A 26,863-nucleotide genomic window follows, 5' to 3' on the forward strand; every position below is an offset into this window, starting at 1 on the left:
CCCTGCTAAAACAAAGTTTGATTAATTATCCTTAAACTCTTAAATTTTTGAACGATTTTTTTGAGACAAGATTAGAACACTATGAAAGGTTCGTTTACTAAAATTTAGAATTTTCTGACATGAAATGAATTAAATATGAATTTTTTAAAACGACAAAAGTTAAAGATAAAAAGTAATAAAATCTGGATGTAGAAATCAAATTTTGCAATAATTTTTTGCGGACGAACTTTTAGTAATGTTCTAAACATGTCTGCAAAAAATTGTTCAAAAATTTAAGAGTTTAAGCATAAATTAAACAAATTTGAATTGAGTAGGGACTAATACTCAGTGCAGAAAAACAAAATTAGGGACTAAAAATGCTATTAAAATTAAGTAGGGACTAAACTTACAATGTCGCTATTTTATAGGGACTAGAAACATAATTAACCCTTCATGTAAACATTGTATGATTTCTTGCCAAAAAAATCAAAATTTAAACAAATCTAAATCTAAAAAAATTCTAATTTAAGAGATAAAATCTAACATATAAACATAAAAGCTTAATGGTGTTTGATTATGAAAACTTACTTGTTAATGGAGTGTTGTTTGATTTGGAGTTGAAGGAATTTTGGATTTTGGTGATTTGAGGGAGATTTGAGAAATTTTAAGACGGGAATGAGGAAATGAGGTTCGTAGTGTTTAAAACAACACGCAACGTGAGTTAAGTCACGCTGCGCAACTTAACTCACACATCGTTATTTAACTTGCGTAGAGTTTAAGTTTAACACTTGCGTTAGTTAAGTAACGCATGAGTGTTTTGGGCAAATCAACCGTGTGAGAGCGAAATGTGGTGTGAGAAGAAATCCTAATTCAATTCATGCGGACTATAAATAATCATCTATAACACAACTGGTGAAGAAGAAATCCTAATTCAATTCCCAATCTTGTCACAGTATTTTGTTTTCTTCAAAACCAGGCCAAGCCGTTCATCATCACAAACTGAAACAGGTACAATAAGCTGCTTTTCTTTCTCAAGTATCTCTATCTCTCTTCTACTCTCCAAGCGATACTTACTTAATTATGTTGTAGCATTATTGTAAAATCAAAATCATGCGATTTTCATCGTTCTTTTTAAATTTAGGGTTTTGGTTTCGATTAATTTTTTATTCTATTTACTATATATTGTATAGTTTAATAACTGTGTTCGTTATTGTGTTGCAGTAGCAATGAAGAGGTGTAAAAAGCTTAAGAGTGAGTCGCCTGCAATGAAGCTTGAGAGTGAGTTGCCTGATTGTATTATATCTTATATCTTTTCCATGTTAGCTTTGAAGGATTTGGTGAAAACTAGTGCTTTGTCCAAACGATGGACTCACGAATGGGGATTAACGACGGACCTCAACTTTGATCTTCATACCATGTTTGACTATAACACAATTCAAGATTTACCAAACACCCTTCCACTCTTTCAAAGGTTTCACTTTCAATCTCAATTTGCCACAAGATTGGATCAATTTATGCTGCATTATAACGGTGCCATCATCCGTTCAATCCGAGTAAAATTTCCATTAGGCAATGAACATAGGGATGTCATTGATAGATTGATCTCCAAAGGAATTGCTACGGGTGTCAAACATATTGAACTTCTCTTGTCGTCTGAAACAAATGATACTACTGATTCTATTTCGCCATACAAATTTGCCCTTACTCTCTTATCTGACAATGATTCTCTGACCTATCTGCACCTACGAAACTGCATCCTAGTAGAATCTCTGGACTTCTCTGGATTAAAAAATTTGAGAACTCTTGTGTTGCATCTAGTTGATGTGAATCGGAAACTGCTTCAGAGTCTGTGTTCCAATTGCAGCAATCTTGTAGACTTGACCCTTGATGGTTGTCAGTTCACTTCTAGCTTGATAATAAACAGTTCAACATTGCTTCATTTGAACATTGTTAATTGTGAGGTTGACTTTCCAAAGTTGTTAACTATCATTGCATCAAATCTCTCATCCTTTGAATATTCTTGTAATGATGGTTATGATTTTCGAGTGCACCCAATCAACATCAAGGCTCATATGTTATCCAAGTTTAGCTTTAGAGGTAGCAAATTTTTTGAACCTGTTGGGTTTTCTGGATTGAAAAACGTAACAACAATTGTGTTGGATGGACTAATTGAAAATCTATCCATGTACATCTTGCCTTATTTGTTTTCCGATTGTCTCAAACTTGAAGACGTCACCTTTAAGAACTGCTTGCACATAGGTTCAATAGAAATTACCAGTCCAAAGTTGCGTCATTTGAAAATAATTGACTGTGGTTGGGCGGATGACTCTCCTTCTGAGATATCTATTGATGCATTGAATCTCTCATCCTTTGAATATAGTGCTCAATCCACGAGGATAATTTCTTTTACGGCTCCCAAGTTATTGAAGGTTTTCTGGAATACTGCTGTGAGAAAGGATGCGCTACACCTTTTTAGTCCAATTGCAAGATTTCCTCATATTGAGAATTTATCTATGCTCATCAACCCTTTACTGGTGAGTCACTCAAAACCCATGTTTGCTAGTTGATGTTTATTGTTTGCATATAGGTTGCCAATCTCGGATAGCGGTTGGTCCCAAAATTGAGACAACGACATAGTGCATTGCAACACTTACTAGGTTTCTTTTAATTAATCTGATCACTAGCTGCTTTTAATTCACTTTAAATATTACTGTTTAAACAGATAAAGGAATTAACGAAGGTCTTGGTTCGATTTCAAAATCTGAGACAATTGGAGTTTTTTATTGAGGGACCATATGATCCTAGTTGGGACTACTTTTGGATTTTAGATATTGCAATGGCATCTGTGCATCTCCAAAAACTTTCTCTGACGGTGAGTTATTCAAACTCTATTTTTTTTTTGTATTTTTTTTTAAAAACTTTAATGGAACTAGAAGTTTATTTTCCGCCTTCAATACTTGCAATGTGTTTGTCTTCATGTATCAAGAAATTTATAAATTTAAAACTTATTTTAAATTAGAAAATAAATAGACAATTTTGCAGTTAGATTAACATCATATCATATGATTTATAATGATCTTGGTTGATAACTTAATAAATGATCATTGTAATTTTTTATTTACTTTCTTTAATTAATTTTCGGAACTAATTGTTAAATTTTTATGTGTATAATAAAAGTAGGAATCTAGAAGGAAAAACTTTAGATTTTTTTTTTGGGTTAAGTAGCCAAGTGGCTAGAGCTCACACATTTTAAACGTGGAGAAGTGGAGTGTCCGAGGTTCGAACCCTAGCCCCGCGTAGAATCTAGAATTTAACTCAATTAGTAACTCCCTTGTAGTTAACTACAATGATGTAAAATAGATTTGTACTTCCCCCTCTTTCATAAAGTGAGTTGTTTAAGTCTTGCATGTGTAACATATAAGTGGGAACATATTACAACTTCAAATCTGCACAATTAATTTCAACCCAATTATTTTTTGTAAAAAAATCAAATCTAATATTTCATGGCTTATGCTTTGTTCTGCAAAGAGTAATAAATAATTGATACGTTAGCTTACAGCTTATATGCTCAATAAGCTATAGACTCTACTTGATGTAGCATATGAAAAAACACTAATCTCATGAAAAAAGACTAGGTTTAAATACATTTTTGGTCTCTCTATTTAAAAAAAAAAAAAAAAGTAGTTTTGGTCACCCTATTTAAAAAGACAGCTTTCTACCCCAATTTCAATTTTTTGAGTTTTAGTCCCGTACCTCAATTTTGGTGATGTGGCCTTGACACTAATAATATGGCAGTGGTGGACATTTAATTTCCACGTCATTACTAATTTGTTTAATTCAATAATACCTATTTTATACAATATTTTAATTCTTTAAATAATATATCCAAATAATTGTTAAATCTGATTTAATAATTATAATTTTAGAAATTATCCAAAAAAAAATATAAATGCATAATTCTTCAACCCACAAATTGCATGGAAATGATAGCTGCAAGCGCAATTGAATGAAAGAAAAGAACACACTCTGAATCATTGCCCCATTAAGGATCTTTCTATCCATGTAATTTTCAAGTTTTAGTTCTCTTTGAATTTTGGGGTTTTATTGAAGAGCTTTGTAAAAAAAATTAAGCTTGTTTTGGTTCGTGCATGTTTTTTTTAGTACCATTTTGGATGGAGTAAATAGGCAATTATCCCCGAAATTGTAAGTTTCGTCAATTACCCCCTGACATTAACAAAACTTCAATTACCCCCTGAAATTGCACAACGTTAATCAATTTACCCCTCCGTTAAATTTTTCTGTTAGTCAACATGACGTTTTGCAAATACCCCTGAAGTTTTGCACTTATGTGGAAAATGCCCCTTGAACTTGAAAATTTATATATTTTTTTTCTTATACTTGACTCAAAAGATATTAAAAGCAAACAATTAATTGTTAGTTTTAATATTTAAGTTATTTAACTGTTAGCTTTAATATTTAAGTTATTTAAGACGCATTCAAACTCCCATATGCTTGAAAACAGAGTCAAACATTATTAGGGAAAAAGCACTTCTAATAATTTTCTTCACTCAAAATTGCTTGAAAAGAGAGCTAAACACAATGGTCAATGTTCTCATCCATATGCAAATTATCTCTCATCATGTATAATTGAAATAATGCATATGCGTTGAAGGGAGAATCATGTATAGTTTGAATGCGTATTAAATAACTTAAATATTAAAGTTAACTGTTAATTGTTTGCCTTTAATATCTTTTGAGTCAAGTATAAGAAAAAAAATATAAATTTTCAAGTTCAGGGCATTTTGCACATAAGTGCAAAACTTCAGGTGGTATTTGCAAAACGTCATGTTGACTAACAGAGGAATTTGACGGAGGGGGTAAATGGATTAACATGGTGCAATTTCAAAGGTAATTGAAGTTTTGTTAATGTCAGGGTAATTGACGAAACTTACAATTTTGGGGATAATTGCCTATTTAATTTTGGATGTGTTGGAATGAATTTCACAAATGCTACTGCTTCATTTTATACTTCATATTCTGGTTTTGATTTGTCGGGAAACTACGAAGAGGTTTATGATTTGTAAAGGGCGCTGCCACATCATCAATTGATAAGGTCACGTCACCAAAATTGATCTCAAAATGGGCGAGGGACCAAAACTCATGAAAATTGAAATTGGGAGACAAAAAAGGTTTTTAAAACAGGGGACCAAATCTTCATTTTTTTTATTTTAAAATAGGGAAACCAAAAAAAACCACTATCAAACAACTCTATTTTAGTTGTGTGTTTATATGCTATTACCTCCGTCCCTAAATATATGATACTTTTGTGAAAAACACCGGAATTAATAAAGTTAATTATTGTATTAATTTTGTTGACAATTGCTATTGTTTTACAAATTTACCCTTTAAGAGAGAGGGTTTGTTAATGTTTTAAAAAATATTTATTACATATTGAAGAAAAATATGTAACATAAATCGGGGTTTATTGGTGAATAAATAATTAATGTACCTTAAAATTTGAAAAAGGTATTATAAAAAGGGACAAAAAAAAAACTCAAAAGGGTCTTATAATTTGTTATACTCCTTCTATTTCTAAATACATGTCTAGTCAACCATTTTACATACGCCAATACACAACTTTGATCATTATATATTTATAGGTTATGCTAACTTGGGCACAAGATAAGGAACCTAAAAGTATAAACATTCCCTCAAGTTTTGTGCATTCTATTTATTACAAATTCAAAAATTATATTCAATGCACATATTCCAACAAAATACTATGATAAAAAAATTATAAAAATTAGATATTTTAAAAATATTCATTGAGACAAATCAAACAAAATCTTATATAATTAACCTTTGTATTTATATACTACTTAAAAAATATAGTTAAAGTCATGTGAATAGTACACGTTTACAAATTGTGACATGTATCTTAAGCTAGCAGTTTGACCTTGTCAAACATAACCTCAATCAAACAACCTCTTATTTCAACTAAAATAATGAATAAGTCCTGGATTAGTTTCATATGCCTAATGGAATTTTTAAATTTTCATATTAGTTATATTATGCTCTTTATTTTTCAATTTTTAGATTTTAAATCTACATCCGGAACTTTTTCAATTTTCAGATTTTAAATCTACTTCCGGAACATTCACACATGGTTGGATTTAAGAGGCAAAAACGAGAATATGAGGGGTTCTCTCATAATGATTTGAAATGTGTGGATTTGCGTGGTTGTGTTTGCTCCACAAATGTTATTGAGTTAGCTAGTCATCTATTGAGGAGTACAAATTCGCTTACGAAAATGATTTTCAGTTCTCGTGACAAGTTCTATATGGGAGCTGGTAAATGGACTTCGGACTCTAACCCTCGTGAAAGATTTTATGTAAGTGCTACTAAATGGGTTAATGGTTGTGGTGGTGGTTGTTGGCTTGGAGAGAATGTTATTCACGAGATGCTTAAAGATGAAGTAAAAGAACAATGTCAGCTTATAATTTTGTAATTTTGTAGTGTATTTTATCTATTTATAATGAGTTTTTACTATTAATATTAGTAATAAATCCATTTGCACATTGTATAATTTACTTTATTTATGAATTGAAATATTACAATATTAACTATCCTTTTGGGTGTCTTTATATTTATTTGAAGGAATCATTGTAGTAGCAGACATTGTTATACGTGGAGGTAGGGATGGCAATTGGACCCAAGTCCGATGGGCACCCGCAAAAAATACTCGCAATGGGTAGGGTATAACCCCGCTTTTATGGGTATGGGCTTGGGTCCAGGTAATTACCCGCAAATTTAGATGGGTATGGGTGCGGGTAAGGGCACTATACTACCCAGCCCCGCAACCCTTATATACATATTTATATAATATAATAAATATTTTATTTATTTTTGGGGTACAGTTATTTAATTTATTTAGCTATTTAAGGATATACCTAAACCTAAAAACTAATACGGTAATTGTTTCATCCTTACCTTCATAAGCTCACTAGCTAAAAATTTATGATTTAAATCAATTTGATGTTTATCTTAGCATGCACTTTTTTATATGTATTTTGAATGTTTTTATTTTAATTTTCGAGGAATATTTTGGATGTTTTTTTATTTGGTTAAATACTGTGATTTCTACTATTTTATGAGTTTCTTTAAAAAAATGGATCATAGTTTTATTTCAATTGAAATGTTTTTTATTGTCTTTTTATAATTAAATTGCAGGTAATGGGTACGGGTATGGGCACTTAGATGCCCACAGGGTATGGGAAAGGGCACTAAAGTTGTTACCCACGAGGGTATGGGCTCGGGTACGGGCATTTTTAACAAATGCGGATATGGGGATGGGTACTGTAGTACCCTACCCATTGGGTATCATTGCCATCCCTACGTGGAAGAGGAGTCCATTTAGCTCTATGGATGCATGACATGTGGTAAAAACACATCTAAAGGCTGAGATTTAATATCAAAACAACAATTATTTATTGTTGATAAAAATGATTAACAAATCGATCTGTATGTGTATGTGTATGTCAAAATCTTTAGGCAATTCCAAGAACTGTGTGGCTTGATCCTACTGAAAGACAATTAGTACAATGTCCTGTTGAAGAATTGAATGTACTCAGAGAGAAAGAAGTTAGTATGAACAATCAAAAACTTGAAACGGGTATTCATGTTGAAGTAGCTGGAATAACTGCTTCCCTGGTGGGGGGTATTCATGTTGAAGTAGCTGGAATAACTGCTTCCCTGGTGGGTTAACATTTTTCTTTTTTTAGTTAGGTAGCCTAGTGGTTAGAATTCACCTTATAAGGTGAATAAGTAGGGTGTCCGGGGTTCGAACCCCGGTCCCTGCATATAATAATGCATTGTCCTACCAACTGAGCTATGCTCACGGGACATGTGGGTTAACACTTTAATATAAGTAATAATGTCAAACTTAACATTATTCATTTTTATAATATTTATCACACCTTCAATAATATATAAATTTAACCAAATTCAAATGTTGAATTAAAATTGCAGGCAGATGTGGAAGTTACTTTCTCATTTTCAAGCTTGGATAAGGCAGAGGCTTATGCTCCAAGTTGCACAAGACCTTTGTTCCCAAAAAGGTTCAAAAGTTCAAGGTGGTGTTGGTCCTTTTGGTCTTTTGACTTTGGCTTCAGAAAATTTGGCGGAGTTTACTCGTGTATTCTTTAGAATCTTCAAAGCTCCAAATAAACATGTAGTTATCTTGTGCTCTGATGCCACGAGGTATGAGTAATTTAAATTGGAATAAACTATCAATTTAGTTTTAAAATGCACTCTCTTTTCAATTTACTTTCTAATATATATATATATATATATATATATTAAATAGCCTTAAATATGAAATCAAGAGTATATGATATTAATGTTAAATTGACGAATTTTATGTCTTAAAAACTAATTATATTTTTATTTTATGGACTAAATGTAAAAGACATAGATGGTATTTTAGGAACTAAAATTTGATGGTTATTTCATTCAAATTGTGACGAGGATCCAATTTTATTTTTCTCATCAAGTCCTTTATATTAAACTAGATGAATTTTGTTTTTTATTTTGACAGTTCTTCTTTGACGAGTAACTTGTACAAGCCATCATTTGCTGGATTTGTAGATGTGGATTGTGGATTTAGCTACTAAAAAATTTTCTCTTAGGAGTTTGGTATGTACAAATATACAAAGCCCTTCTATATTTTTGTATTCACTCTTATAATGGTTATTACCAATTGATTAATGATTGGTTTTTTAATTAACAGATTGATCATTCAGTGGTGGAAAGTTTTGGAGAAGGAGGTAAAACAAACATTTTGTCTAGGGTTTATCCGGTACTAGCCGTGGCAAATCAAGCTCATACACCATCCTTTAACCTAAAAAAATAAAACTTAAAACATTTGGACCAAGCATTTAGATTTGATATACAATCGTTTTTTTTTTCCTTTTCAAATTTAATATGATCTATGATCAAATTTATAGACTTGCATGTTCACACATAACAATTTTTTTTTTTTTGACAAAATGTTCACACATAACAAATCTCTTAGAGTAAAATATGGAAAAGAAAAAAAATTCCATCCATATTCACTGCTGTATAATTGTATTTCAGTTCATATTTATAGAAAATTGAGTTAAGACCTAAAATTACTACCATTTAATACTCAAAGTAAAATCGTGTCATATAGGCATTGCTTTTTTTTTTTTTTTTGAAGGAATATAGGCATTACTTGAACTACCTTTGTATGATAAAACTTTTACTTCAAAATAAAATCGTATATGAAATCAAACTTAGCAAGCTTAGCCATAAAAGTAGAATCAACATTATGTTTTTTTTTTTTGTTTAAGAAGAGAATCAACATATCGTTCATCAAAAGTTCAAATGCCAAAACCTCAAAAAGTCCGACCATATTTTCTAATCGCTAGAACAAAAACAACAACAAATACTTTTACTTCAAAATAAAATTGTATACAAAATCAAACTTGTATTCAAAGAGAATGAAAAGGACCCATATTTTTGTAGGGAAGCAACAAAAAAAAAAATTCCTTCTATATATGGTGTCTATATCATTGCCAGATACTTCTCTGCACAGAGATGCTATTTTCACTGCTAAATAATGGGAACACCTGCTGTGCGAAATTTGACAAAAACTAGTTCGTTGATTTTCATTTGTATTTCTTCGTGCTACTTAGGCATTATCCATTTACAAATACTCATTATTTAATCTCTGATATGAAAATGTTCATTCAAAAAAATAGATATAAAAATTTAGATATCCAATAAACATTTCATTTCTAATCCTCCCTTATTTTTAAAATGAGTGTCGTCTTAACTAAAAATATTTGTTTTAACGTGAATGTCACTTGTACTTTTCAATGTAGAATTATTAGTTTAACTCCAATTGCACCTTCTAATTAATTGGGTGTACACTACTTCCAAAACATTACACTAATAGTAAATAAGGGTAGTTTAGTAAAATTGTCATGTTTTTTGACATCGTTACATTTCTTAATTTGTGGGTAAAAAAACGACGCTCATTTTAAAATAGAGGGAGTTCATCATTTTGATGTTAGTGAATTCGCTCGTGTTGATGATGTATCCAAGAATTGAAAATGCAAGGAATAAATATATGCACTAACAATAAGAATACGCAAAAAAATGAAATGATGTACAAACGTCATTGAATTCTATGTTGAAACTTCATAGTTGAGTGAGAGATTAAAACTAATAATTAACAATTGAAACTTGATGATGTGAGTGCCTAAATGGTAACCACAAGGGAAAGAAACAGATGTACTGAGAAGGAATTTGAAGGACAAAATGTGATACTCCCCTACGTCCCGGAATAACTCACCCATTTTTTAAAAAAAAGTGTCCCAAAATAACTGACCCATTTCAATTTTCAATACAGCTTTCATCATTCCCAATACAATATAACACTAAATAATACTACTTTTATCATTTCCAATACAATATATTCCACTTTCCCCTTTATTTATACATTTTTCTTAATATGTGTGAAAAACAAAATTGTGTCAATTAAATTGGGACGGAGGTAGTACTTAATTTAGAGACAACAAATAAATAAAGGGAAATGTTAACTTGTGCCCTTGGGGCATAAGTTAAGAAACCAAATATAGAAGGATTTTCTTGAATTTTCTTGAAACTTGTACCTTCAATGTCTTAAAAGTTGCAAAAGTTATATTTTCAATATAAAATTTATTTTTAAATTCTATTTTAAGCTCCTTAACTTGTGCCCTAAGGGCACAAGTTAACATGACCCATAAATAAAATACTTTTGCACAGTGAGATGGTGTTGATAATGTATTCCCCGGATTGGTCCTTCCAGTACAAGTCCAAGTGGTGCATTATGTTATTGTTGATTCGCCATTTATCATCTGCTAATAGGTTACCTCTTACTTTGTTACTCAACTCTTATTATTTATTTGCTATGACTAATGATAACGATGATTCTCTTCAATTTATTAGTGTCCAGCTGAATTGTTGGTCCATATGATATGGGGACCCTTGATAAGAATTTTTGGACCATGATATGGGGACCCTTGATTGCATTTTTTTCTTTTGTTGGTATACCAGCTGAATATTTTAAGAGGAAAGATTTATGAACACTCATTCACTTATATTTACACATTTAGAGAGAAAGGAACTATATCTATAAATGAAGAATCTCGAACATATTTAAATATAATTGCTCTAGTGTCTTTATATTTTGAACTTATTTTATGATCTTTTTTTTGCACTATAGAAAACTCTCAATATTATATAGGATTTGCTAACTTAAGAGAAAAAAAAATATGAATGTCCAAGTTAGCAAGTGTGCACCTTTTTATTTAAACAAAAATATCAACCTACTGCTATTATAAATCATTATTAAATGAAGGGTGATTATGTAATTTTAAAAAAATGGAATCGTTTTTTTGTCAAAACTGTTGTTCTTTTTAAGGTTGTCAAAACCGTTTTGGCTTTTTTTTTTGGGTTGTTTAATATTTGTAATTGTGATATAAATATGTTCATAGCAAAAGTGGGTCTAAATTAGCAAATTGGAGCAAGTTAACGAATATTTTATAAGTTATCAATTTTAAATATTAAAGATGAATGATATTTTTGTCCAAATAAAAAGGTATACACCGGCTAATTAACTTAAACCTTTCATGTTATTTTTTTTTAAGGAAGCCTTTCATGTTATTTCTTGATATAAGTTAGCAAACTTCAATATATATGTGTGTGTGGGGCTGTTAATTTACATAAACGTCATAAAAGTATTAATGAATAAGTTAGCAATCTACATCTTTTTTTTTTAACCAAGCAATTTACATCCATTTGTTTTTTAAAAAAACCACCTTTTAATATTTTTAATCTGTTTAAGGTTAATTTTGTAAATTTCATTTTAAAACTAAACCACTTACCTTTTTCTTTGAATAAACTAACCACGTACCAATGTTGTGTGTCGGCAGTGTACTAGGAAACATTGTAATAATTATTTACGTGTACAGTTTCTCTTTGCTATCATTTTAATTAACGTCATTTTCTCAGTGTCTTGTCTTGTTTTTTTTCGACGGTTTGTCATAGTGTTTTACTCTCTCCGAGTTTATTTACAAAAAATTATTGATTTTTTAATAATTGAATAATTGATGTATCATGTCTATATTCTACTAACAAAATTAAGATTAAGAATAAGTATCTCATTGAATATTCAACATACATATGCTTTCCGATTTTCAGCAATATTTTTGACATTAAAGATCATCAAAATAGTGGGGGGCAATACGTAATTCTTTATGGAACCAAAAACTAATTCCTTCAACAACTACTACCAAAAATTGGTGCGTATATAACTAATGAATCCGTCCTGTGCACAAGCCTGGTAACGTGCTTTTGAAAAAGGAGATATTAAAATATCTCTATAAAAATAAAAAAAAAGGAAGCAGCCATTGTGGAAATTTGAAGCCATGCCTGTACTAGGTTTAGGCGAGGAAGTTGACGATACTCATCGTTACTTTGAACTTAATCATCTTTTTTAAAAATTCATTTCCTATTTTTGTAAAAAAAAAAAAATCATTTCCTATTGTAACCTGAAAATGACAAATATTTAAGTTTAAAGGTATAATTAAAAAATAATCCAAAGTGTTAGATTTCAAGATCTAATTCATAACCAAAAGAAAAGATATCTAACTTAAGATAGATTCCAAACATTTTTTGACTTATAAACATGTGCAACTATCAATACCTTAATCAATATCAACATTTAAAATAAAATAAAAAAACATAATCTAGTAATTGATTTTGCAGTATATAAGAGAAAGGACATGCATTTATCACTCTATGTGCAATATCTAAGCAAGAAACTCAAAGAAAGAAAGAAACATGGCAGCCATAACAACCGGTTACGACAGAGTAAAAGCAGTGAAGGAATTCGATGAATCCAAAATGGGAGTAAAAGGTCTCTCCGATTCTGGTATCAAAACAATTCCACAAATTTTCATTCATCCACAACAAACCCTTTCAGACATAAAATCTACCACCTCCAATAAAACCACTTCAATTCCACTCATCGATCTCTCCAACTTAGCTTCACCAAATCACCGACCAAACATCATCAAACAAATCAAAGAAGCAGCCAAAACATGGGGCTTCTTCCAAATCATAAACCACAACGTAAACGTGTCGGTTCTCGACAACACAATCAATGCCATCGAATCTTTCCATAACCAACCACACGAAACAAAATCCAAATACTACAAACGAGAAGAAGGACGTGGAGTTATGTATGCAAGCAACAATGACTTGTATAGATCCAATGCTGCCAGCTGGCATGATTCTCTGCAAGCATGGATGGCACCGGAGGCGCCGAAAGCCGAGGAGTTGCCGGAGATTTGTCGGAAGGAGATAGTTGAATGGGATTTTCATGCGGCCGGAGTTGCTGAAGTGGTTTTTGAGTTGCTTTCTGAAGGTTTGGGATTGGAACGTGGAAAGTTGAAGGAGTTAAGTTTTTGTGAAACGAGGGTGATTGTGGGACATTGTTATCCTTATTGTCCTCAACCAGATTTGACTATGGGTATTACACCGCATACAGATCCTTGTGCTATTACTTTGTTGTTGCAGAATCAAGTTCCAGGATTGCAGGTGAAGTATGAAGATGAGTGGGTGGATGTTAACCCGGTGCACGGTGGTATCATCGTTAATATTGGCGACTTTCTCCAGGTATGTCACTTTTTATAGATTAAAAAGTACTCCTTCGATCACTGTTATAAATAAAATTTCACTTAACACTACCAAAAAAAAAATTCACTTTTTAAATAAATTGAATAATTAATGTATTTATAAATATAAGAGCAAAGATACCCTGATATTACATTGAATGATCGGATAATAGATACGTACTCTCTTTAAACTCTGGATACTAGCAGGGGCGGTTCTAAGGCCCGGCGAGCCCGGGCTCCGGCCCAAATTTTTTGCAATTTCTTATGTAAGTCCCCTTGAATTTCTTATATAAACCCCTATAAATTGGGCAATTTCTTTAAATATTTTATTATTTGCTTGCAATTTCTTATGTAAACCCCTATAAATGTATTGCAATTTTTTTTTCGCCCGGGCTTTATAAAAATCCTGGCTCCGCCACCGGATACTAGAGTGTTCACAAAAGAAAAAACACATTTTTAAGGCTTTTAGATTTCATGTTGACATTTAGGTTCTTGTGATGATTTCATTTGAATTTATTTTTTGTAGATAATATCCAATGGAGAGTACAGTAGTGTACAACACAGGGTGTTGGCTAATTCACATAAAAAATCAAGAATCTCAATTGTGATGTTCTTGAACATGAGTAAATGGAGAGGAAAAGGATACCATGGCCCTCTTCCTGAGTTGCTATCCCCAGAGAAACCACCGGTTTATCGAGATTTCAGTGAGCAGGAATTTATCGAGAACTTTTATAGCAAGGGAATTGACACAAAGTCTTTCGTAGACAAGGTTAAAATTCAAAACTAAAACGCAACAACATACCATAATAAACATGCCAAAGTGTTTACGTTTTCTATGTATTGATTGCTTTTCTTTTTAATTGAAAAGCGAAAGGGATCTAGAATTGTCCTAAACATCATGACCTTGCTCTTGACTTTCTTGCACAAAAAATAGTTTTTAATTTGTGCATGTAATAAGCTATGTACTAAAATAAAATATGATATCATATCATATCATATCATTGTGTGGTGAGTTTTTGTTTTTGCTTATGATTTGCTTTGTTGAAAGGAAAATGTCTATTTTTTTCCTTCGTTTATGACATGCAGGATGAATAATGTAAATTGATTTGTTTATTAATTAAGAGCATTGCTATTTATATAGAGAGTTTTTATCAAGAATTTATCAAGAAAAGGTCTCAACCAATTAAATTTGTTATTTGACGGAAATCAAGGAAGGTAATGGTGTGTAATTAAGGAAATGTGTTAGTAAATATACTGTCTTGAAATTTTCTTGATAAATTTTGTCACTATATCTATCATTTCCCATTAATTAATTAAACACTAGGCATGGTTCTAAAGAGCCATTCGTTTTTTAAAATAAAAATAGAGCTAACGAGGAAAAATAAAAATCAGCATTCATAGATGAGATAATTGAATAGTACTACTGGCAAGTCGTGCTCTATAATTTGCCACAAAAAAGATTAAAAGACCACTATCGGAGGATATGTCAAACACAACGTACAAAATGAACAAGAAATATCCGGTGGGCGTGCGTGTAAGAAGCTGGAGAGTGGTGAATTTTGGACGACACTTTATCAACGACTCAACGTTGGCAACAACTTTATAGTTTGAGTTTTCTTTTCTCATCCCTAGCTAGTAGCTACACGCATGCACTTTAGCAGTATACTTTGAAAAAGAAAGAAAGAAGAAAACAAATTTTTCTTCTTGTTCGAAAATATACTTTCACACAATATGGCATGGTCCTAACTCCTATCCTGCGATAGTGGTCTTCTAATCTTTTGTGTGGCAAATTATCGAGACAAATCTAACGACATCTTATATGATACTATTTATCTTTTAATATTAGTAAAAAAATATGGTCAAAATAAGTTAGGTCAAAATTACACATCTTCAAATGGATCATCTAGTACGGGACGAATGGAGTACATTGGAAGTGGGACTCCTAAAGGTGTGCACTTTCAGGAGTATACAATTTTGTGAGTCGGAGTTAACGCAGGCTGGGCCTGGGCTTGGATAAATGGTAGGAGTATCTATTTTTTTAGTACCAAAAAATGTTAAAATTAACTAATTTTAGCATTAATTAATTGTGCGTGCGTTCTTCTTCCATCTGTTGCACTTTTGTGGATAATGTGATGAGAAATGATATTTTGACAACCACTTTTTGACAACTTTTGGACAACTTTCTCTCTCATACTCACATGATGTTGTTATCCTCTCTCTTCCTTTTTCTCTCCATTGTTTTTGACCAATAAGAAGTGAGAAAAACAAGGTTGTCAACAAAGTTGTCATCAAATGGATGTCAAAATATCATTACTCTAATCTGATATGCTCGCGTCATTTGATATGGTAGCGAAAATCAGTTTCAGACTTCCTCTATAAATAACACATATCATTAGAAAATCATGGCTAAAATATGGTATTGGTCCCTGCAAAATAGGTCAATTTTGGTTTTAGTCCCTGCAAAAAATTTTTATAGTTTTTGGTCCCTGCAAACATAGGTCAGTTTTTGTTTTAGTCCCTGCAATTTTTTTTTATAGTTTTTGGTCCCTGCAAAAATAGGTCAGTTTTGGTTTTAGTCCCTGCAATTTTTTTTTTATAGTTTTTGGTCCCTGCAAAAATTTTTGTTTTTGGAAATAGTCCCTGACCCCAGTTATGTGATGATTTGTCACTTTTATAAATTAAAACATAATTATTGTATTGTTTTATTATTATTTTTTAATTAAAAAATAATTATTGTTATATAAATTATAAAAAAATAATATTCTTTTTATTAAGTAAGCACATATACACATATGCACAAAAGTGACAAATCATCACATAATTGGGGTTAGTGACTATTTCCAAAAACAAAAATTTTTGCAGGGACCAAAAACTATAAAAAAAAATTTGCAGGGACTAAAACCAAAACTGACCTATTTTTGCAGGGACCAAAAACTATAAAAAAAATTTGCAGAGACTAAAACCAAAACTGGCCTATTTTTGCAGGGACCGAAAACTATAAAAAAAAAGAGCAATGCTATATCTCTAGAAAAATAACATCAAGAATTCTTCAAGAATAAAGAATAGCCAATCACAATGCACTATTTGCCACAATTCAAGGAGGTGTGGCTGAAAAATAGGAAGTGGACAAATAAATCATCCAATTAAAATTTGCCAACTATTTCTTGAAAAATTCTTGAAGCCATTTTTCTTGAGAAGTAGCATTTTCCAAAAAAAAATTGCAGGGACTAAAACCAAAACTGACCTATTTTGCAGGGACCAATACCATATTTTAGCCGAAAATCATTTCCATCGAATACAATGGTACACCCACAGACTTATCAGAGCAGCAACACAATCAGCCCTCAATTCACAACCACCTCAACGACATGATATCTCTAGTCAACAACCTTCCACCTCAAATTTGCAATTAGTGTTTTTGCAATTAGTGTTTTGATTGTGATGTTGCGGGTGATGGCTTAGAAAAGATTCCTGAGTGGAATATGGATGGATGAACTTTGCAGATAACATCGGTGAATAAAAACTCACGTTAAGGAAAATTGAAGCGCTCTAACGATAACAAGTGTGTTTGGAATGTTAACGAGATTGAATTGAAAAGAAACCAGTTAGAGTTCATTGAATATTTTGGAATGGTGAAACGGAGTTGGAACGTTTTATTAGGTTTGATGTGCTCTTGTTTTTCAATGAAGAGGGAGTGAAAGGGGAAGACGCGTTAGATTTATTGTCATATTGGATAGGTTTTACTGTAACTTAGTGATAGGAGAGAATTGTCTCCTTTGACATCCAGTGAATTTCCATCCCTCGATTAGCAATGAGAGTGAAACAGAAAAAGGGAAAAGATGCATTTAAGGGTGGGGATTAATACTGGAGAGAGTCCAGTGAAAATATAAGACTAAATGGTACTGGCCAAAATATAAGACCGAGGCTAGAAAAAATCCATCCCAACAAGCTGATCTTTTCAGCGCTCATTAGGCTCTCAAGAGTTATAAAAAAAAAACGAAAGGAAACTTTAACAGCACATATTTAACGGATAGAATAAGACAGCGAGAAACGATACACTTCAGGGTGCTGAAAGTTCTTGAGTTTTAATAGCAATCTAAATACAGTTTTGGTAAGTCAGCAGTATAACACTGATGATTTTAGTCTACCTCCTGCCTCTAAATTAGAAGAAAATTGTCTCAAATTTTCATAAAGACAACTTTATGCTCAGACAAAAACTAAGATGAGAACTAGACGACCTAACAAAATACATGTAATAATGCATTGCATTAGCTTAAGTTCTCTCTAGATAGACCCTGATTGGTGTTATTATTGTATGGTATTCATGGTGCAGTAAAGTTGCATGACATCAATGGTCACAACATGAAAAGAGAACTTAATCAATAACATTCGTTTATACCAAAATATAATCCATTGATACCAAAATAAGTTCCAACTACATTCAACATCAATTAAAACAAGAGATCCAGTCAAAAGATAAGTAACAACCAAAACCATCAAAAGTATCTCAGAACAGTCAAAAGATAAGTAACAACCAAAACCATCAAAAGTATCTCAGAACAAAACAGAGGAAAGAAACAATATCAACCAAAGTTTACTTGATCTTCTTCTTTGGCCTCAACTGCAGTAAAAAAAAAAAAAGACCACAAAACAAACATCAGCACAAGGTAACCAAAAACATAGCACAAAATTACAAACAGCATTGTCTGAACGCTTACTTGATTGCTATGACCACACTTCTTCTTGCGGCAATTCACAGCCCTGGGATGAAGACGAGCATAACATCTACAAACAAAAACCCCAAATTCACACTTAGATCAAAATTAAATAATTGCACTATGTACTGAACCACCAACAATGAAATTGAATAAAAACAATATCCAAAATGTACCAAATCGAGAAAATCAACTGGAAAATATTAAACCCAGGTGATAAAGTAAGAAATGGATCATTATAGGGAACTTATATAACCCCAATTGCACTTTTAAACAACAAAAGAGGCTAAGTTATAGTCCCATCAATATCAGCTATACAAACAACAGCAACCAGGACTAATTACATTAAGGGCCGTCTGGATTAACTTAAAAGCTTATTTTTAAGCTTGTGAATAATAGCTTATGCAAATAAACAAGCTAATTCATAAGTTCTCGCTAAGGAAAATTGCATAAGCTTTTTTTGAAGGAACTTATGAATAATAAATAAAAGTGTATTGGTTTACATAAATGTTAAGCCTAAGCTCAAAAATCATTCAATTCAAACAGGACCTAAATGGGACAAATTGCATAAGCTGTTTTTTAAAAAACTAATAAGAAATAAAAGTGTATTGATTTACATAAATGTTATGTATAAGCTCAAAAAGGGATGGCTACATGAATCAAACAAGGACATAATAATCTAGCATATACAATATTTCTAGCCAATTCATTAATATCACAATCAACAATATAAAATGAAATAAACAATTGATATAAGAAATGACGAAACGTACTTGCGGCAAATGGTTTTGTCTTGGTTGTATTTCCTTGCCAAAGCCATCAAAGAAGGTTCAATGATACCACCACGAAGCCTGAGAACAAGATGAAGAGTCGACTCCTTCTGGATATTGTAATCAGCTAAGGTGCGTCCATCTTCAAGCTGCTTACCAGCGAAAATCAATCGCTGCTGATCCGGTGGAATACCTGATTATTTCATTCAAAAGCGCGTTTGGTTAAATAAATAAATACAAATTCAGATTATGAAAAGCGATTAATAGATGATTATGATTGTGTTATTTTGTTTGTTACCTTCCTTATCTTGAATCTTTGCCTTCACATTGTCGATTGTGTCACTGCTCTCGACCTCGAGGGTGATGGTTTTCCCAGTTAGGGTTTTCACGAAGATCTGCATCTTTGCGGCTTCTTCACCTTTGTCAGTTCTGGAAGGAAATGGTGGTGACCTATTTTATATTCCAGTTTCTAGGGTTTAGACAGAGCCATTGTCCTTGTTGGGCTGCTATTGGGCTTTAAAATATTTGGTCCTTTAATCGATGAAAATTTCTTTTTCCACCCTACCAGCATCTCGCGCACATTCTACTTTGACCATTTTACATTATTTGAATTATATAATTTCAACCATTTTTATCATATTTCAGATTGTATAGTATGAGCCTCGTAAAAACTCATACAAACAACTAAAAAATTGTTCTGGTTCTCCAATTCTTGTGTTTAACACGGTTCAGAAAATATAATCCGAAATAAAATACTAATAGTTCAAATTATATAATTCGAACTCTGTCAAATCCATCATCCGACTAACTGCAAAGACAAAGCGCGGTTCATAATTTGATACAACTTAGATTATATAAGCTCTAGTATACGCTTTGTCATCGACCTTATTTTGTCGCCGTATAACAATAACAATATCTCTTACCAAACCCTTAGGCTTTATTTGGGAGTTTGGAGGGGAAGGGAGGGAAGGGTTTTGGGGGGTTGGAAATATATAGAAAAATGGACAAAAAATTCACATTTTTTGAAATAACAGTTTTTTAGAGAATGATAAACTAATCTCTCTTAATATAAGAAGGGAAGATGTTGTGGAAAACTTATTTTTGCCCATCAATGGTTGGCTGCCACATATCACTTTTAAGGGTAAATTTTGTCTAAAAATTACTTTTTCTAACTAAATGACCTCACTTAACTATTATGATGTCATTTAACTATAAAAAGCTTATAGTTTGATTTATTTGCTCTTCAAAAAGTCAGTTCCATTACATCCCAACTATAAGCCAGATTTTGGTTGACACGGAATCCAATCAATGGAGCCAAATTCTCAATTTCAAAATTCAAATTTCAAATACACTTTATAATTATCCTTCAATACTCATATTCTCTCATCTTTCTTTCATTTTCCTTTCCTCTTTTTTCTGACTTATTCTTATCTACATTTTTTCTTCTTCTCATTTCTTTAACTTCATTTTCTTCTCTCATTGCAGGAAATTCTTTTCAAAACGAAGAACACAGACAGGTAAAATAATTTCTTTTCATCTTTACAAAACCATGAAAATGATCATTAAACTCATTATTTCTTTAATTTTTTATCTTCATTTTATTGTTGAGCTTCATATGACATATGAGGCAAAACAAGAAAAAGTATAGAGATGAGAAGTTAAAGAAAGAATACATATCCAAAAACAGTCCAAACACAATTTTACAATTATATCAACAACAAAAAAGCAAATATACAAAATATATTCATTAGAAAATGCTGATGATTGTGCCTTCTTTGTTTGTCTTGCAAACTTGTCAGCTGATCTAATGTTTATCCTTTCATTGGCAGGACGATTCCAGATCACATATGAGCAATAAGGGAAGGAAAAAAAAAAAAAGAGCCCATAAATAAGAGATAGAGGGATGAGCAGCTGATTCTGAGAATGAGAGAATTGAGAATATGGTTTAGTATCAGTTTGGTTTTATTTTTTTTATGCATAACAATTTGGGCTTTGTAAATAAAAAAAAACTATGTTTTTAGTTAAATCATAACAAGTAAAATAATAACATAAAGTGAATTTTTTTAGAAAGAAATGAATATTATTTGAGTCATATTACAAGAAAATCTAAGTGACATTTATGTTAAATCATAACAAGTAATAACAGAAAGTGAATATTGAAAGTGAAAAAAAATTCTTTTGATTTGCAAGTAAAATTTTTATTCATCTGTAAAAAAAAAAAAATCCTAAATTCTGAAAAGAAAAGTCTTCATTTTAACTTACAAAAAAAGTCTTCTATTTGTATCCTTTCAGCAGTAACAAAAGAAATCTTCAAATAATTTGAAGAAATTAAAAATAAAAAAAAATCTGTTCTATCAAAGATTCATTGAAAAAATGATTTTTGTTATCAATCTGTAGTATAAAAAAAAACTGACTTTTTTATCAGTAGCATCAGAACTAAACTACAAAAATTCATCTACAGAAGAAAGTTTTACATCTCTAGACATAAACAAAATCACATCCAATTTCATATTTGTATTGTTGTTGTTGCATGTAATGGAAACAAAATATGTAAAGAACTTGACCTTGATGAAGACAACAGCCCAGGTTTAAGTGTTTGTGTAAAAATTCTGACCCAGATCTGGACAACATACAAGATTGGGATGAAAACACGTAAGCTCTTTTCCGGCGCGGTGGTTGCAAGCTCCGGCATGGTGGTCACCGGCGAAGGTTGTTCGATCCTGATTTTTTTAAATGTGTTTTGTAGAGAAGATGGAGGGGACTCTTTTTATGGTGATGGATTTTCAAAAGCTTGTACGTGGATGTCAAGATCTAGCCGAAAAGATGGTCGTATGGAAATTACAAATCATCTTTGACTTAAAAATAAATTTGATAGAGTATAATTACAGATGAAAAGGAGAGGATGAAGATGGTGAAGCAATGTAACGACCGTCGGAGACACACTGAAGGAGGGAGGCGGCGGCTAGGGTTTGTTTGAGAATGAGAGAGTTTTCCAGATTTCTTTGGTGAAGAGAGAGAAAATTAACTTTGAAATGAATAATGGTGTGTGTGGAATAAAGTTAAATGACAAAAAATAAAATAAAAAGAAAATTATAAAAAAATACTCTAGGTTTGTACGAGATAAAAAGGGGTAAAGGGGTATAGACTTTTTTTATTGCAAAATTAGTGTAACATAATAAAAATAAAAATAATAATAATAATAATAATTTCTTTATCAAATAATAAAAAAATAGTAGTAGTTTATTTAACCTCTAAAAATATAGTTTAATAAATGTTATTTTACACACACGCATATATATCTAACGACGTGTTTTTTTACAAGATCTAAAGACGTGTTGTTACATTAATTAATGAATGTTAAAATTTAATTTTTTTTATATTCATAAAAACATGAGGTGAATAAATTTCATTGTTACATAAAAATAACGGTAAAACATTGATCATTTGATATGTATAAAATACCAAAGAGAGTAGTAGAAAAAGAGTGATGTGTATAGATTTGAAGTGAGGCAGTAAGTAACAGACGAGATATAAATAGTTTAAGAGACAAGTTTTAAAAAGAGTGACCAAATATATTATACAAGGGTCAGCTCATCACTTCAGAATTTTAAAATAATTGTTGTAAACGAGACAAGTTTTCACTGCACAAAATTTTAAAAAAAATTATTATAAACAAGACATGCTGATATAAATTTTAAAATAAGTATTGAACATATTTTGGTAGTGGCTGGAGTTTGAACCCCGAACCTTTGCATATATTATGCATTGTTCAAACCAACTGAACTAAGCTCACGAGGACGTAAGTATTGAACATATGATTTGTCATCACTGATATATATTATAAAATAATTAGTATACACGAGACAAGAGATACACTGATATATATTATTAAACATTATTCTCCTTCCTTAAAAAAACATTATTCTCCTTTTTTTTCAAACCATAATGTAAGTGAAAAACTAACTTAAAAAAAATAATAGAATTATACACGGCATTTGTTATCATTGAGTACAAATTCAAAATAATTATAACACAGAGACAAGTTGTAGTTGATATCCTTCAACAAAAAAAAAGTTGTAGCCGATATGAATTTTAAGATAATTATTAACCATGTGACATGTCATCACTGATATATATATATATATATTATAAAATATTTATTATGCATGAAACAAGTTGTTATTTGTTAACTTCAAATATTTATTATACACGGCATTTGTTATCATTGAGTACAAATTCAAAATAATTATAACACAGAGACAAGTTGTAGCCGATATCCTTCAAAAAAAAAGTTGTAGCCGATATGAATTTTAAGATAATTATTAACCATGTGACATGTCATCACTGATATATATATATATATATATATATATATATATATATATATATATATATATATATATATATATTACTCCCTCCGTTCCTATTTATAAGAGAAAACTGTGTCAACAAAAGCTGATGTATCTGGACTGAATTTTGAACCAGATGCATCAACAAAATCTAAGTGACATTTATGTTAAATCATAACAAGTAATAACAGAAAGTGAATATTGAAAGTGAAAAAAAATTCTTTTGATTTGCAAGTAAAATTTTTATTCATCTGTAAAAAAAAAAAAATCCTAAATTCTGAAAAGAAAAGTCTTCATTTTAACTTACAAAAAAAGTCTTCTATTTGTATCCTTTCAGCAGTAACAAAAGAAATCTTCAAATAATTTGAAGAAATTAAAAATAAAAAAAAATCTGTTCTATCAAAGATTCATTGAAAAAATGATTTTTGTTATCAATCTGTAGTATAAAAAAAAACTGACTTTTTTATCAGTAGCATCAGAACTAAACTACAAAAATTCATCTACAGAAGAAAGTTTTACATCTCTAGACATAAACAAAATCACATCCAATTTCATATTTGTATTGTTGTTGTTGCATGTAATGGAAACAAAATATGTAAAGAACTTGACCTTGATGAAGACAACAGCCCAGGTTTAAGTGTTTGTGTAAAAATTCTGACCCAGATCTGGACAACATACAAGATTGGGATGAAAACACGTAAGCTCTTTTCCGGCGCGGTGGTTGCAAGCTCCGGCATGGTGGTCACCGGCGAAGGTTGTTCGATCCTGATTTTTTTAAATGTGTTTTGTAGAGAAGATGGAGGGGACTCTTTTTATGGTGATGGATTTTCAAAAGCTTGTACGTGGATGTCAAGATCTAGCCGAAAAGATGGTCGTATGGAAATTACAAATCATCTTTGACTTAAAAATAAATTTGATAGAGTATAATTACAGATGAAAAGGAGAGGATGAAGATGGTGAAGCAATGTAACGACCGTCGGAGACACACTGAAGGAGGGAGGCGGCGGCTAGGGTTTGTTTGAGAATGAGAGAGTTTTCCAGATTTCTTTGGTGAAGAGAGAGAAAATTAACTTTGAAATGAATAATGGTGTGTGTGGAATAAAGTTAAATGACAAAAAATAAAATAAAAAGAAAATTATAAAAAAATACTCTAGGTTTGTACGAGATAAAAAGGGGTAAAGGGGTATAGACTTTTTTTATTGCAAAATTAGTGTAACATAATAAAAATAAAAATAATAATAATAATAATAATTTCTTTATCAAATAATAAAAAAATAGTAGTAGTTTATTTAACCTCTAAAAATATAGTTTAATAAATGTTATTTTACACACACGCATATATATCTAACGACGTGTTTTTTTACAAGATCTAAAGACGTGTTGTTACATTAATTAATGAATGTTAAAATTTAATTTTTTTTATATTCATAAAAACATGAGGTGAATAAATTTCATTGTTACATAAAAATAACGGTAAAACATTGATCATTTGATATGTATAAAATACCAAAGAGAGTAGTAGAAAAAGAGTGATGTGTATAGATTTGAAGTGAGGCAGTAAGTAACAGACGAGATATAAATAGTTTAAGAGACAAGTTTTAAAAAGAGTGACCAAATATATTATACAAGGGTCAGCTCATCACTTCAGAATTTTAAAATAATTGTTGTAAACGAGACAAGTTTTCACTGCACAAAATTTTAAAAAAAATTATTATAAACAAGACATGCTGATATAAATTTTAAAATAAGTATTGAACATATTTTGGTAGTGGCTGGAGTTTGAACCCCGAACCTTTGCATATATTATGCATTGTTCAAACCAACTGAACTAAGCTCACGAGGACGTAAGTATTGAACATATGATTTGTCATCACTGATATATATTATAAAATAATTAGTATACACGAGACAAGAGATACACTGATATATATTATTAAACATTATTCTCCTTCCTTAAAAAAACATTATTCTCCTTTTTTTTCAAACCATAATGTAAGTGAAAAACTAACTTAAAAAAAATAATAGAATTATACACGGCATTTGTTATCATTGAGTACAAATTCAAAATAATTATAACACAGAGACAAGTTGTAGTTGATATCCTTCAACAAAAAAAAAGTTGTAGCCGATATGAATTTTAAGATAATTATTAACCATGTGACATGTCATCACTGATATATATATATATATATTATAAAATATTTATTATGCATGAAACAAGTTGTTATTTGTTAACTTCAAATATTTATTATACACGGCATTTGTTATCATTGAGTACAAATTCAAAATAATTATAACACAGAGACAAGTTGTAGCCGATATCCTTCAAAAAAAAAGTTGTAGCCGATATGAATTTTAAGATAATTATTAACCATGTGACATGTCATCACTGATATATATATATATATATATATATATATATATATATATATATTACTCCCTCCGTTCCTATTTATAAGAGAAAACTGTGTCAACAAAAGCTGATGTATCTGGACTGAATTTTGAACCAGATGCATCAACTTTCGTTGACCCAATTTTCTCTTATAAATAGGACCGGAGGTAGTATAAAATATTTATTATACATGAAACAAGTTGGGTTTGTTAACTTAAAAAAAACTTTAATAAATTTTGGGAAATGTTAACCAGTGCCCCTGGGGCACTGGTTAAGGGGTTAAATATAGTAATATCTTGCATTGAAAGTTGTGCTGTCATTGCATTAAAAGCTTAAAAAGTGATCTTTTTGACTTAAAATTTCCACTTCTGGCTTCCTTAATCAGTGTCCCAAGGGAACTGGTTAACATGACCCTTATTATTATGGCGAAATTGTCACTGATACAAATCTACTTACATCCACTTCTTCTAACAATATCTAAAAAACTAAGTCCGACAAAATAAATAAATTAGTCTACAGTTATCAGTGGAAATTAGTTATACTGACCATTATTTGTAATTAGTTTTTTTAAAAAACTAATAAATTGGTTTCAATATATTTATATAAACGAGTAGTGATGAGTTCGCGAGGAAAAAATCGCTAAAACATGTATTCTCTATTTTTAAATTATAATATCAGTATTTAAAATATCAGTATTGTACGTGATACATGTTATTATTGAGTACACATTAAAAAAATTATAACATAATAAACAAGTTGTCGCTCATATAAATTTCAAAATAAATATTAACCATGTGACATGTCATCACTTATATATATTATAAAATATTTTTTTGACGGAATATATTATAAAATATTTATTATACACGAAACAAGTTGGAATTGTTAACTTTAAAAATTATTATTATACATG

General features: G+C 30.8%; 3 protein-coding genes and 3 long non-coding RNA genes across 7 annotated transcripts; 4 read left to right on the top strand and 2 right to left on the bottom strand.

Moving 5' to 3' along the window:
• Positions 1 to 1,073: 1,073 nt before the first annotated feature.
• LOC146910772 (FBD-associated F-box protein At3g49020-like) lies at positions 1,074 to 6,603 on the top strand. Of its 2 annotated transcripts, none has more exons than XM_085724420.1 (3): positions 1,074 to 2,513; positions 2,702 to 2,851; positions 6,113 to 6,603. In XM_085724420.1, exons 1-3 carry the CDS (start codon positions 1,206 to 1,208, stop codon positions 6,485 to 6,487), a joined length of 1,833 nt encoding a protein of 610 aa, XP_085580546.1. In that variant the 5' UTR covers positions 1,074 to 1,205; the 3' UTR covers positions 6,488 to 6,603. The 2 variants fall into 2 exon arrangements, with proteins under 2 accessions (XP_085580546.1, XP_085580547.1); XM_085724421.1 differs by having other exon boundaries at positions 1,206 to 2,513; positions 6,076 to 6,603.
• An 857-nt stretch (positions 6,604 to 7,460) lies between these two features.
• Positions 7,461 to 8,860, top strand: LOC146910773 (uncharacterized). Its single transcript, XR_015018068.1, has 4 exons — positions 7,461 to 7,689; positions 8,008 to 8,238; positions 8,576 to 8,673; positions 8,768 to 8,860. It is a non-coding gene; the product is annotated as an uncharacterized LOC146910773 (long non-coding RNA).
• Positions 8,861 to 12,846: 3,986 nt separating this feature from the next.
• LOC146910774 (1-aminocyclopropane-1-carboxylate oxidase homolog 4-like) lies at positions 12,847 to 14,860 on the top strand. Its single transcript, XM_085724422.1, has 2 exons — positions 12,847 to 13,725; positions 14,251 to 14,860. Exons 1-2 carry the CDS (start codon positions 12,889 to 12,891, stop codon positions 14,509 to 14,511), a joined length of 1,098 nt encoding a protein of 365 aa, XP_085580548.1. The 5' UTR covers positions 12,847 to 12,888; the 3' UTR covers positions 14,512 to 14,860.
• Positions 14,861 to 18,116: 3,256 nt separating this feature from the next.
• LOC146910775 (ubiquitin-ribosomal protein eL40 fusion protein) lies at positions 18,117 to 19,711 on the bottom strand. The gene is made up of 5 exons (XM_085724423.1): positions 19,508 to 19,711; positions 19,213 to 19,402; positions 18,443 to 18,509; positions 18,238 to 18,345; positions 18,117 to 18,190 (listed from the first exon to the last, which is right to left on the bottom strand). Exons 1-4 carry the CDS (start codon positions 19,608 to 19,610, stop codon positions 18,319 to 18,321), a joined length of 387 nt encoding a protein of 128 aa, XP_085580549.1. The 5' UTR covers positions 19,611 to 19,711; the 3' UTR covers positions 18,117 to 18,190; positions 18,238 to 18,318.
• Positions 19,712 to 20,470: 759 nt separating this feature from the next.
• LOC146910776 (uncharacterized) lies at positions 20,471 to 21,363 on the top strand. The gene is made up of 2 exons (XR_015018812.1): positions 20,471 to 20,726; positions 21,039 to 21,363. It is a non-coding gene; the product is annotated as an uncharacterized LOC146910776 (long non-coding RNA).
• On the bottom strand, positions 20,861 to 21,914 carry LOC146910777 (uncharacterized). The gene is made up of 2 exons (XR_015018811.1): positions 21,774 to 21,914; positions 20,861 to 21,126 (listed from the first exon to the last, which is right to left on the bottom strand). It is a non-coding gene; the product is annotated as an uncharacterized LOC146910777 (long non-coding RNA).
• Positions 21,915 to 26,863: the final 4,949 nt, after the last annotated feature.

This window comes from Medicago sativa, chromosome 7 (assembly GCF_051527215.1).
Source record: "Medicago sativa cultivar Bolivia chromosome 7, Bolivia_mono, whole genome shotgun sequence".
NCBI lineage: Eukaryota > Viridiplantae > Streptophyta > Magnoliopsida > Fabales > Fabaceae > Medicago > Medicago sativa.